At 36.2% G+C, this 12,627-nt stretch overlaps 4 protein-coding genes across 6 annotated transcripts; 2 read left to right on the top strand and 2 right to left on the bottom strand.

Annotated features, from left to right (window-relative positions):
- The first annotated feature begins 2,567 nt into the window (after nucleotides 1-2,567).
- Nucleotides 2,568-6,258, top strand: LOC105328956 (serine/threonine-protein phosphatase PGAM5, mitochondrial). Of its 3 annotated transcripts, none has more exons than XM_011430033.4 (5): nucleotides 2,568-2,931; nucleotides 4,023-4,204; nucleotides 4,608-4,822; nucleotides 4,940-5,061; nucleotides 5,709-6,258. In XM_011430033.4, exons 1-5 carry the CDS (start codon nucleotides 2,768-2,770, stop codon nucleotides 5,857-5,859), a joined length of 834 nt encoding a protein of 277 aa, XP_011428335.3. In that variant the 5' UTR covers nucleotides 2,568-2,767; the 3' UTR covers nucleotides 5,860-6,258. The 3 variants fall into 3 exon arrangements, with proteins under 3 accessions (XP_011428335.3, XP_011428334.3, XP_011428333.3); XM_011430032.4 differs by having other exon boundaries at nucleotides 2,569-2,931; nucleotides 4,931-5,061; XM_011430031.4 differs by having other exon boundaries at nucleotides 2,574-2,931; nucleotides 4,928-5,061.
- Nucleotides 6,259-6,308: 50 nt separating this feature from the next.
- On the bottom strand, nucleotides 6,309-7,412 carry LOC105328957 (uncharacterized). Its single transcript, XM_011430036.4, has 3 exons — nucleotides 7,146-7,412; nucleotides 6,893-7,059; nucleotides 6,309-6,779 (listed from the first exon to the last, which is right to left on the bottom strand). The coding sequence occupies exons 1-3, from the start codon at nucleotides 7,268-7,270 to the stop codon at nucleotides 6,529-6,531; spliced, it is 543 nt and encodes a 180-aa protein (XP_011428338.3). The 5' UTR covers nucleotides 7,271-7,412; the 3' UTR covers nucleotides 6,309-6,528.
- A 113-nt stretch (nucleotides 7,413-7,525) lies between these two features.
- On the top strand, nucleotides 7,526-12,176 carry LOC105328955 (uncharacterized). The gene is made up of 5 exons (XM_011430030.4): nucleotides 7,526-8,829; nucleotides 9,099-9,176; nucleotides 9,566-9,692; nucleotides 10,137-10,212; nucleotides 11,984-12,176. The coding sequence occupies exons 1-5, from the start codon at nucleotides 8,782-8,784 to the stop codon at nucleotides 12,060-12,062; spliced, it is 408 nt and encodes a 135-aa protein (XP_011428332.3). The 5' UTR covers nucleotides 7,526-8,781; the 3' UTR covers nucleotides 12,063-12,176.
- LOC105328954 (short-chain collagen C4) lies at nucleotides 10,219-11,367 on the bottom strand. The gene is made up of 3 exons (XM_011430029.4): nucleotides 11,229-11,367; nucleotides 10,972-11,141; nucleotides 10,219-10,851 (listed from the first exon to the last, which is right to left on the bottom strand). Coding segments are annotated over exons 1-3 (453 nt in total). The 5' UTR covers nucleotides 11,231-11,367; the 3' UTR covers nucleotides 10,219-10,570.
- Nucleotides 12,177-12,627: the final 451 nt, after the last annotated feature.

Raw genomic sequence — 12,627 nt, 5'->3', positions numbered from 1 at the left:
CCTTCCTTTGGATTGTTAATATCAAATCTAAGTAACAGAAGGTTAGGAAATATTTAAATACTATTCAAAAAATATACTAGAACAATTCTGAATTTATTTGATCTTTTCGAAATCGACCAAGAGGCTACAGTGCACTTGTAAACATTCTTTTTTAAAAGGGTGGTTTTCAATGAAATATATAGTGAAAAGAAAATAATTAACATACTTTTGGCAGGTGATTAGGTCAGAGTGTTTGCTTCCAATGTGGCAAATAGGCATTATACCTAGCCCTTTTAGATTTATTACTCCTATCCCTTAATTTCACCTTTTTATCACATTGCCATTTATTTAATGATTATATATATATATATATATATATATATATATATATATATATATATATATATATATATATATATATATATATATATATATATATATATATATATAGAAGAATCCTTTTTAAAAATACCGGATTTAATCAATTAATATTTCAAGGGAAATTTTAAGTAATCTTGCAACTTGTACTCGTTAGTATTTAATATTTTACTGTAAAAATGAAGTTTGGATGAGATTTTGTTCAATTGCCCAAAGATCAAATCAACAAAAAATTTATTTAACTTAAACCTCATATCCTTATGGGAAATATCTAAAGATGTTATGTTTAGTTTTCGTTGGAGATTAAAAATCTTGTTTTGCGATGAAGTATAACTCTTTTTCGAAGCTAACTATTTGTCTTTTACAGTATTATATATTTATATAGTATTAATATCAGTAATAGTTTTAAGTAAAGGTCGTCAGATTTAAAGGTCAAGGTCATTGAAAACACCTCACTCAGTTATTTATGACATTGCTTCTTCATCATAGTTGTGATTATTTATTATGTTTCAATTTTTATACTTTTTTACTTATTTTATGAACATAAGTGATTTTGAAAATTTTGGGGGTGGGGTGAGGAATTTGTCAATAAAAAAAGTTTTCTGTGGTAAAAGTTTTCAAAACTGCTTTTATTTTTTTTTCTATATAATGTGCCATGTATTCATTACAAAATATCTTATGTCAACTCTTTGGTTTTCCTTACAGAAATGCATATATGATCAGTTGTAATATTTCTTTTATCAAAATAATTGAAGTTAATCTGACACAATCTCAGTTTTTCATAGTTATTGGACAGTAAATGCTTCTAAACTTTTTCTTAAATAAAAAATGCATTAAAATGTTCTATACAAATCTGTGTAAAAACTGAATTTGATATCAATTTGCTCAAAAATGTGATGTTGTATTGATGTTTACTACTACACATTATGACATTATCATATATCAATATATTTTGGTCAGATAAAAAAAAATCTGGATAATTTTGTTTATTTATGAAGTATGTATTGAGATATTATTGTTTTGACCCAAAAAATTCACTTTTGAAAATTTTTGTATTAAATTGTATTACGGGCTGAATACCTTAATTAAATGCAATACATTGCCAATTTTTTTTTGTATGTAAGCCTCCCCCCCCCCCCAAATGCTACACCCGTGCCTGCATGGACCCTCCACTTTATGTACACAGTGTTCATTTATTTTCGCGCCAAATTGTCGGAAGTTTTGATCTTCGAGTAGTATTATATGGTGTTCCGATGGGGCCACTTCGACCTTCGCACTTTCGCCTTTAGGTCGAAAATGCGAGAGTGCGAAGTTGCGAAGGCGAAAGTGCGAGAGTGCGACGGCGAAGGAGCGAAAGTGCGAAGGTGCGAAGGCGAAGGAGCGATACTACTATCGCTCCCTCGCCTTCGCAACTACGCACTCTTGCCTTCGCAACTTCGCACTTTCGCCTTCGCCTTTTTTGATAGCATTCAGAAAGTCTCGGTCGATTACATAGAATTTGATGCAGGCACCGTACTCGCCAAGGTTTTCCGATTTATCCATGATATCATTGGTACGCATGCGCTGAGCCATTGTGCTTACTATGAATGTTTATAAATATTTTAATGTGTATATGTGACATATATTTTTACCAGTGCTGGCTATGCCTAATCGTTATATACTCCATATAAAATGTAATGTCCGCCATAATGTATACATATCCAGTCAATTACCAGCTGTCTGTTTACCATGGATCAAACACAGTAACATTCTAATTTCATTATGCGACACTTCTTGCTGATTTATGGATCTAGAGGTGGAGAGGGGGTCCCCCCCCCCCCCCCCCCATGGAAAAATCAATATTAATAAATTCACACATGCAGTAAAGGGGGAGAGAGGGTCTGGATCTCATCCCCCCGGAAAATTTAATTTTATTAATCATATATAATAAAATCTCCAAAATATGTTTCGGAACCCTCCCCCACCCCGAAAAATATAATTATTTATCCACCCCACCCCCTAAAAAAGTTATGGATCTGCGCAGGCTGTTGAAAATAAATTCTAAAAAGTTCATCGTCTGCCTCAGATGTCCTTTTATACAGCTAAAATTGTCTTTAAACGATAGAGAGCTCCACACTTATAAAAAGGCGAAGGCGAAAGTGCGAAGATGCGAAGGCGAGAGTGCGAAGATGCGAAGGCGAGAGTGCGATAGTAATATCGCTTCTTCGCCTTCGCACTTTCGCCTTCGCATATTCGCGCTTCGCCGTCGCATCTTCGCACTTTCGCTCCTTCGCCGTCGCACCTTCGCACTTTCGACGTCGCAACTTCGCACTCTCGCACCTCGACCTAAAGGCGAGAGTGCGAATGTCGAAGTGGCCCCATCGGAACACCATAGTATTACGATGGAAACCCCATTATTCCGGAATACAACATGGTTGTGTACAAGCACATGTTGAACATTGCTAAAGGAATAGGCACAGCCACAGCCACAGGAATATTAGGCTATGCAGTGTGGTCACGCGAAGGAACAGTACTCAACGCATCCTGGACAACTAACTTTGAACCCAGTGTAAGATGGGAGCACAACTGGGACCGGTTCGTAATTCGAATTTCCTCGCCATAAAATCTTTTAACAGGTTGGGACCAACCTCCCAAATGGGATATATGATAGTATGTTTGGGATGTAATATCCCAAATGGAATATAAATTTGAAGTGCAAATATTATTTAGAAATGTCTATTTTACCAAGAAAAAGTCAAATCTGCATTCTAATAACTTTTGGCATACAAATGGTATACAAGAGTTTTTTTGTAACCCTACTGCGTACTGTTGCAGAGATTGACCCCCAGTACATCCAAAACTTCTTGGAGAACAATCTGACAAACTATATAGGCTTATAGAAAAACTTGCTAACCAAAAGTTGTTTAATTTAATATAAATTTATGCAGATTTATTTTTAAAATTTATACTATAGTCTGTCTCAATTTATTTCTTCCATCACTTTTGGATGATTTTTAATAAAAATACTCATACATGTCAAAGAAGTACAGTTGAAATCGAATGGAAAATACCCAAGATATCTTCATTGACAAATTATCATTTTTCACTCATAAAAGTTCACAGGAAGGAAAACATTAAATTTCTTACGGAGATTTATAATGGGAAATGTTTACATCTTTTCCCCTTTCGGAAGTACTCGGGACACCTTGCACAATTTTTCAACCAGGCTTAGTTATCATGATTATGGCTGATGCAATGCAAAATTCCCGTAGAATTTCTATTTTGGGATGTGTATTGAAACCTGAAGCGGTAGAGGGGGCGTTTCAAAACAGATAATATGGACATTTTTCATATTATTGGATGAATGTAGATTAAGCACAAAGGTATTAATTATTATCAAAATATCAAGCGAAAAGTGGTGGAAGCAAAAACTCGGGACAGACTATAAGTAAAAAATTTTAAATTTTTGCACAATTTATATCCTATTTTGGGTATTTTATCTCAAACAGACTATTACAACAGTACACGTTTGGGAGATTGGTCTAAACTTAAGTTACCGGGGGTCTTACATCTAGCGCTAAATGATAATAAATAGCAAGGCGTAATTATTAAAATTTGTATGTAGCGATAAACTTATATTGGAATTATGTATGTTTTGTTTTATTTTATTTGGGTTTGATTTCAAGGAGGGATCCAGAGAGCCTTGTAAAACCCTTAAAAAGCAACTCATCAGAAAAAGAGACAAAAAACAGAGAGAATGAGTTGGAGAAACAGAGACCAACGGCCACCCGTCACCTGCTTCTTATTCGACATGGACAGTACAACCTTGATGGTAAAGAGGACTCCGAGAGATATCTTACTAAACTAGGTAATTAAAAATACAAGTTATCTTTCAGGATCGAGCCCATTATCCTGAATATGTAAAAAGTGTGGAGTGGATTGGGGGGGGGGGGGGGGGGGAAGAGACTACTTCATTGTGCTGTATTAGTTATCATATTTGTTAAAAGCATCCTTTATCTATGGCTAGTTTATTTTGAATTAGGCAACAAATAAATTTTTCCTTATATTATTACATGGTTCAAATATTAAACTTGGGACTCCCAGGAGGGGACAGTTCAATAAATATGGAAATTATACCCCAAAAAAATCAATTGAAATCAAAAGGGGGACAGGCCCACCCTCCTTGCCCCTGTTGCTATGCATCGATCTTATTCTAAATTTTTAGTCCAGATATCCAGATACTTTACTTTAAATTATTACATATTGTTTAGGGAAAAAACAGGCGGACTACTGTGGAAAGAGGTTAAAAGAGGCAGACATTGAATACACTAAGCTTATATCTTCTACAATGACCAGAGCCGTGGAGACAGCAGCAATTATACACAAACACCTCCCCCAGCTCACCTGGGAAAAAGAGCCCAACCTGTGCGAAGGAGCCCCCATCCCACCGGAACCTCCAATCGGCCATTGGAAACCTGAACAGTTTGTATGATACCTTCACTAGTTCCATGTGATCCCGATTTATATATCATTTAACCAAGGGATCTCAGGTGATTGACTTTTACCTGGAATTTCTTCTATTTATTTTTAGCAGTTCTTTCAGGATGGTCCCAGAATAGAGACAGCCTTCAGAAAGCTTTTCCACAGGGCTGAAGTTGAGCAGAAAAAGGACAGCTATGAGATTGTTGTTTGTCATGCTAATGTTATCAGATACTTTGTATGTAGGTAAGTGATAGCCCAATACCATCGTACATCTCAATTATTTTTTTAGTGATTTATTGAAATGAACTCTATTGTAAGTAATGGAGCCAGGTTATAGGTCACAAAATATGTTTTTGACAGGACTAGTAATATTATAAAGGGATTTAAAGAATTGTTTAGGGTTTAATACCAGGGTATGTACCAGAGGCCTGTTCAACAGAACGAGCGCTCACCAAATTTCCCCATACCTGCAATACAAACTTTGCGGAGAGCTCTGCTGAACACGCCTCTGGTTAGAGGCAATCAATTTATTGGTGGTTGGAAAGGGGTGTCCATGTACATCACATCAAATTCATTAACCCTCTCACTCTCAGTTAGGAATAAGAGACTTGGCTAGGTAATGTAATTTCAGCATTCTTTCTTTAACAATTTCAAGAATCCTTTTTAGTACTGCATATCAAAAAAAAATGCTAGTCCTGTAGTACATGTTCAAATATGTATGTGTATGTACAAGTACATGCTCTCCTTGGATATCCAAATACCAAGTTCTCATTAAACAAGCTCTAAATAATGGTAAACAGAAACTCCTTTTTATTTTGAATCTTAATATACATGAATTATATAAGGACTAACAAATGCATGTGTAAAATGTCCTTCATGATTGTTTGCAGGGCTCTACAGTTTCCCCCGGAGGCATGGTTGAGGATTAGTCTAGACCACGCCAGTATCACATGGGTCACAATCCGACCGTCCGGACGGGTGTCGATCCGTAGGCTTGGAGATTCTGGATTTATACCAGCAAAGGAGGTTACAGCTTCATAATGTGACTTGTCATATATGACATCTTGGCCTTATCTTAATCTCAGGGTTACCAGCACTCCCAATGAGAAAATTGATGAAGTGTGTCTGATTATAGATTTAATTGATAATTATGTCTATGTCAGATTATTGATGTGTGCATTAGATTATTGACATGTGGTGTGTGCTATTGGCATGTTTGTCAGAGTATTGATGTAAACTGACACAAGTTTATGTCATATATTTTTATACAAACATTTACATGTTATAGATGTGATATTATGGATAGAAACCTTGCACTTATAGCACATATATTTTTAAGAACACAGTTGCTCATAAATAATTGAAGGTTTCTTCTTTGTGTTAATTAGTATGACTTTGTACTTAACTACATAAAAGATTGAAGGAAAATAATGTGTAATTTTCTAAATTCAAAATAGCAAGTTATTCTTCTGCTGTTTTAAAATTTAAAATGTGCCATGTTGGTCTGACATATTCTGATAAGGTTGCAAGCTGACAAAAATGATGACAAACCATCAACACAAACAGAATCACAACAGTGATAAGACATTTCTTCTTCATTGTTAAGTAATCAGTGGTGCCTCTATGAATGCCTCCCTTACAGGCTGTGTCTCTGGTAATGCCTCTGACCGTTATCTCTATGTGGCTTTTTAGACACCACTTGATCTTCCTTTACATTTTTCCAGTGTCTCCCCGTAGTCCCTGTAATCCCGTGTCCCCTTTAGCCTGCCGATTGTCTTCAGCACCACTTGGACTAACCTCCCCACGTTCACCTTTTGGGCCCACATCTCCTTTCTCTCCTTTATCTCCCATTCCTCCTATTAAGCCTGTCTGGCCGGTGGCTCCCATTTCCCCCTTTATTCCCTTTGAACCCTGGGATCCATTCACGCCAGCCTCCCCTGCCTCACCCTTGATAAGTCCTCCTGAAAAGAGGAAGGGTGGAGATTCGTATTTCCTCAGTCAATATGACAATAATGAAGACATTTTGAAGGTAAAGATCAACTTATTCAAAACAAGCTTGAAACTTAAAAAATACCTTTGATGAGGTCTGTAATGGCTTCTCTAATTTGATAGATGTCGTTTATGAGACTCTGATACTTTCCAAGGAGTCCCCAGGAGGATTTTCTCACGGACTTGCGCTGATTTCCCGTACACACGGACAGGGTACAAACAAGAACTATGAACAACAGCGACGACTTCATCCTGATTGTTAGAAATACTAATAGATTCTAAATGTTTCACATAAGATATAAGTCAGCTACCAAAGTACAAGCATTTCTCTTCCTTACCTTATGTAGAAGAGCGTTAAAATGTAGATGCTGAGAAGATGCTTATGATACCGGTATATACAATAAGAAGTGATTAATAATAAACTGACGTTGTCGTAACTCTCTGACGTCCTTGCAGTCTGCATGAGTATGAATTCGACACTGGGTTACGTTACATTATGTAACTGATTACCTGGTGTAACAATAGAATGAGTGGTCACTGATGAATACAATGGGGTACTGCACGATGTGCATCCTGTGTGGTCATAAATCATTGAAACTAACTCGATTGAAATTCAATCACGAAGAATTTGCGTTAATCATGGACTTATGTGAATAAACAGCACGGGTGTCATAGAAGAAGGGTCGGGGGGGGGGGGGGGGGGGTTATGGACATTGGACCCCCATGCATACCTTCCCCCGTAAAAAAAAAGTTGAAAAACCGCTGATATAATTTAAGAAAAAAACCCAACTTGTATAGTTAAGCTGCAACTGCTTGTACCAAAGAGCGATGCATAAGATGCAACATTAATTTGACTAGGTTTATTCCGTATATTTTACCTATATATTTTTATTTACAAATGTTGGCTGGGTGGGAACACACCGTCCTGAGCTGTGAGGCTGACATGTTTGCTCCTCATCGTACGAACTCTGAGACATTCTTGCCCCCTGAGGTATGAGTGATAAGAGTACGAGAATAGAGAGGAACATTTGCAGTTATTTTGTAATTGAAATTAGCTTTAAAATTAGTGCTTTATAATTTTGAAGAAACTTGCGCAAAGAAAATATTTGTTGAAGAATTTTGGGTACCTTTTTTCATTCGCCAAGTGACACTTTAAACATTGTTGCCCTTGACCTGTCACTTAAATCAGCAGAAGAAAAACATTTGTAGAATTTGGTTTATTTGTTGTTTTTTTTTTCTTTTTTCTCCGAGTAAGCCTAAAATTCCAACACACTAGAATTGATCAGATTGTGTTTGCGAGAAAAATCGTTTATACAAATTAAAAGATCTGACTCGTAACTATATACGGGTAAAGTTTAATCAGTATCTCGTAAAATTATTACGTATCTCGTTATAATGAGCAGATGTATAATTACGATATGGTCACTTTGAAATTCTTCTAACAATATGTTCCCTGAAGTATTTAACATGTATCTCAATCCCTTGGTTGGTGACCAGTGCCTACACTTATAGATCTTTGGCCATTAAACTGTCACTTTTATTAAAATGGAAAGAAATAAAAACATATTGGACAATGTAAGGGATTTAGTTGTTCGAGCATGATAACACTGCAATGTGATCACAATATCCATTCTGATTGACAATGTCTGTTATTGATAGAATGAATAAGTTTGCTGGATCATCGCAAACCACAAACATTTTGTAGAGAAGAGGTAGCTTGCAATTGGGTATGGGGATCGGGATGTGGTTTGAGACGAGATTTCTGCTGAACGTGTATAGATTCTTTGGCGGAGAGAAAATGCATATTATGTATTCTTTATTTCCAGTCAGTGTCCGCACGAACAAAGGTATATATTTTATAACCAAGCGTTTTATGTCCATTCGCTAACGTTTATATGAGGAGATTTTCACAGATTTTGACGCCAAACTTCACGTGTAGCCAGGTGCCTGATAGCGGTCTGGGAGAATGACACGATGGAAAACCGTCTTTTTGGAAAATTAAGTTGTTTGCCCTTGAAAACGGTAAAATAATCAGGCTTATCTATTTGCCTGTCTCTGTCTGTCTGTCTGTCCGTCTCCCCCCCCTCTCTCTCTCTGTCTCTCTCTCTGTCTCTCTCTCTGTCTCTCTCTCTCTCTCTCTCTCTCTCTCTCTCTCTCTCTCTCTCTCTCTCTCTCTCTCTCTCTCTCTCTCTCTCTCTCTCTCTCTCTCTCTCTCTCTCTCTCTCTCTCTCTCTCTCTCTCTCTCTCTCTCTCTCTCTCTCTCTCTCTCTCAAGGCTGTTTATATTTACAGTGCTTCACAAGCAACATAGGGTGCTATCCGGGATTAGCGGTCAAGAAAACTGACAACACGAGAGACAGCAACCGTGTGGTAAGTCATGTACACATAGACCGATTCCTGTTGATTACTGTATCAACAACCAAACTTACTATTTATAGTGTTGACAATTCTACCACTGAAACAATTTAATTATATATAGTTAGATGTTAAATCTGCTTGCTTAATCCCCACGAGTCTTTAATTGAAATTGTTATAGATGTTAGAAAATATTATTCATATTCGTTATTCTAAATGTTAAACTTAAATTAATTCGCTAAAGTTTATTGTTTAGCGATTTCTTGATTTCTTAAAAAAAAATTAAGCAACCCCACTGGTACATAGATGCAGATATTAACGATAGGAATCTTTTTAAAAATAAAATGTCCGATTATTAGACAATCCAAAAGTCCGTACTAGGGTAAGATCTCGACCACTTTCAGACGTTCCTGAAGCGAGTACATAAAGTAGAGCCAGTGTTCCTAGAACACAGTGGAACCTTTTTACAGAGGTCCTACGTCAGCTTCCTGTCTACGTCATCAGAAGAGGACGAGGGAACCGCCTTAAACAGTCAGACTCTTTGTTTTTTCATTGGGCGGGGGGGGGGGGGGGTGTATTTACAAACGGTCAGAATGAACCACCAAGCTATAAACTTTTTCTAATGGATAGAATATGTGATTTTTCTTTTCAAATTCTAAATTGTTCATATAGAAATTATACAACCACATCACATTGTCCATCTCAATATTTAATTTTTATAATACTGGCTATATATTGCCCTCGATCTTGAATAAAGGTTGCACCAAGGATTATACGTCGTTGAGTTAATTATTACAAAAACAAATTCAATGTTTGGCACCTTACAAGATACGTATGTAAATGTTTATGAATTAAAATGAAAAGAAGCTCAATATAAAACTACAGGTGATCTCACCATTTATTTTTGTCAAACGGTCATTGTTAAAGACTCTTAGCTTATTTTCCAATCAAGCTGTGGATTTTTTTTAATTTTAGATTTTGTGGAGAAGTTTATCACGGACACGGTCAGAGCGGCCGTTGACAAATACATTATGGACACGTGGAAAGAAGAGTAAGCATAAACAGATCACCTCATGGAACATCAAAAAACAAACAAATAAACAAACAAGAAAGTTTAAATTGGAATCTTGCATTTGCAATGCATTTAATTTTACATTAGATATAACAAAGATTAAATAACAACAAAAGTATCAAACCATTATAATAAATAATAATATAATAAACTTCCAGAGTCTGCAAAAGTCTGACTATGTAAAAGCTGTTTGTTGAAGTGTAATAACACAGCAAATACAACAAACATGCCGTGTTTGTATGACGAACAAAGAGGCATCATTAGCCTAGGTCATTTTACTGGTTCTCATCAAGTGGGTCTTTGGTAATGGGAGGTCGTGTGAATCAACAAATCCCTCTTATTGTTCACCTTTAGTTCCACTGGGACCCTGATGTTCCTTTTTACCAATCAAGCCCAGGTCTCCCTTTGCCCTCTGGGCACGTTGCTTGCCCATACTGTCCATGCTGATAACAGTACCTTGAGTCCCGGGCTCGCCCTTTGGGCCCACATCTCCTTTGTGACCCTTTATTCCCTGATCCCCCTTGGCCCCCTGGGACCCGGCGGTCCCTTTATCTCCCTTGTCTCCCTGCGCGCCGTTGGCCCCATTTATTCCGGCTGGTCCCGGTTCTCCTTTCGCACCTGTGTGTTTTTAAAAGGCGTCCATTTTATCTCATTTTACAAATTTATGAAAAAAATAATCCGTAGATTCTTTCATCGTTCAGAAACTGATTTCATTGGTATTGATGTACAAGTGCTAACCTTTGGTGAGGGAAGCTAATAAATCCTTCAGTTCCTGTAGCTCACCGTACAGATGCTTGTACTTTGTCAGCAGGCTGAAGTACTGGTAGTATATGTATTTCCACCCTCCCACTTGGACTGGCATCACACATAAGCACACTGCCACCAACAGAACTGCTTTCAAGTCCATCCTAGAATCAGCAGTTTTAAAATGTATTACTAGTATACAGCTGACATGGTAATGAAAACGAGAAACAATATCAGAATTGTATACTTACATTTATTAAATGTAATACAGATATCGAGCACCTGTCGATTTAATAATCTATTCCCTGTCCACTGTGTGTTGCATTATATACTATACATTTTATGTAATACATGTAGTATAGTCAGATTGACCAGTCAGTGAGTACTATATACATCGTGTATATATATATATATATATATATATATATATATATATATATATATATATATATATATATATATATATATATATATGAAGTACTGCACCTGGTGACGGGTTAAAAATCCGGGATCTTAGATCAGATATCGGGATCTATCTGTGTATCTCGTTCGTCATAGAAAGCTCACATAATAATTACCAGTATAGAAGTCATGAAAGTTGAAAATATCATTCATGCGACAGTGTTTGTATGCGGCCAAAGAATCTTTATGAACGATTTGGTTGGATTGATAAGGGATATCTTTATTGTTTTCATTTACATTTGTTGTGGGATATGATTTCTTTTTAGAATGATAGGCTCTTTTGTTGGGAATGGAGTTAACCAGGAGGAATTATTCCCTCTTTGTAGATAATTTTATTGCATTTTCTCCAAATACGGGTTCTTCTTTTAAAAATTAAGTTTACAAATTTGTATACGTACAATGTAATTCAAAATAAAAGTGTTCTTTACAATTTGTATGTATTCTCTATCTCACAACCTTGTCTCAGAATATACCACCTAATCATGCAATTGATTAACTCGAAAATAAAAAAGAAAGAAATATAAAATAATATTTTATCTTTCAGTCGGCAAGGATCATCAGATGTAGGAGACAAAGGGAGCCAACTCCAGACGATGACTCCAAGGGAGAGAAATGCTGACTGAGTTCTGGCTTACATAGACTTAGATGTATCAATCATGATAATTAGAAGGAATTGGAATTTAGTGAATAAACAATAAAATAAAAAATTAATTTTCATTTTTTCCCTCCAAAATTTGCTTCTTTAAAACAATGCAGTTTAAAGGTAAAAGTGATGAAGTTCGGTCGGGTTTTGTTGATAGCATTTTGAAAGACGTTTTATATTATTTTACCTCTGTAGATTTTTAATAAAAACATTACAGTGCCATTCTCGGCGGACTTTAATTGAAAAAATAGCATAATGTAAAATGATGAAAATCTGATGTGTTCAAAAAGTAGTTCTCAAGAGCAGCAGTATCAGAATTATAATTATGAAGAAAGCTTTATAACAATACAGATTCAAAATAATCCAAACCCTAACTCAACTAATACTGTGGCCCCAGGAGCGGTGCAAAGATTTTCACATTGAATCTGATCTACGTGTACTAATGTGAGCGATGAAAACCATGAGCCTACTGTCGATGAATCTTTTTAATAGTACAATATTACGCAGCTCTCTTTCAGATACCACTATAGGCTCCGTTTACAATG

This window comes from Magallana gigas, chromosome 3 (genome assembly GCF_963853765.1).
Source record: "Magallana gigas chromosome 3, xbMagGiga1.1, whole genome shotgun sequence".
Taxonomy (NCBI): domain Eukaryota; kingdom Metazoa; phylum Mollusca; class Bivalvia; order Ostreida; family Ostreidae; genus Magallana; species Magallana gigas.
This window is presented reverse-complemented; position numbering and strand designations above follow the sequence as displayed.

Bases quoted from the DNA above. Each gene is read 5' to 3' on its own strand.
- LOC105328957 (XM_011430036.4), bottom strand. From the start codon at position 7,270: ATGCAGACTGCAAGGACGTCAGAGAGTTACGACAACGTCAGTTTATTA. The intron at 7,060-7,145 runs GTAAGGAAGAGA...TCTAACAATCAG, and splicing joins TTAACGCTCTTCTACATAAG to GATGAAGTCGTCGCTGTTGT. The intron at 6,780-6,892 runs GTATTTTTTAAG...TCCTCTTTTCAG, and splicing joins CATTACAGACCTCATCAAAG to GAGGACTTATCAAGGGTGAG.
- LOC105328955 (XM_011430030.4), top strand. From the start codon at position 8,782: ATGGAAAACCGTCTTTTTGGAAAATTAAGTTGTTTGCCCTTGAAAACG. The intron at 8,830-9,098 runs GTAAAATAATCA...TTATATTTACAG, and splicing joins GTTGTTTGCCCTTGAAAACG to TGCTTCACAAGCAACATAGG. The intron at 9,177-9,565 runs GTAAGTCATGTA...GACCACTTTCAG, and splicing joins CGAGAGACAGCAACCGTGTG to ACGTTCCTGAAGCGAGTACA.
- LOC105328954 (XM_011430029.4), bottom strand. The intron at 10,852-10,971 runs GTTAGCACTTGT...AAAAACACACAG, and splicing joins ATTAGCTTCCCTCACCAAAG to GTGCGAAAGGAGAACCGGGA.
- LOC105328956 (XM_011430031.4), top strand. From the start codon at position 2,768: ATGGTTGTGTACAAGCACATGTTGAACATTGCTAAAGGAATAGGCACA. The intron at 2,932-4,022 runs GTTCGTAATTCG...TTTGATTTCAAG, and splicing joins TGGGAGCACAACTGGGACCG to GAGGGATCCAGAGAGCCTTG. The intron at 5,062-5,708 runs GTAAGTGATAGC...GATTGTTTGCAG, and splicing joins ATCAGATACTTTGTATGTAG to GGCTCTACAGTTTCCCCCGG.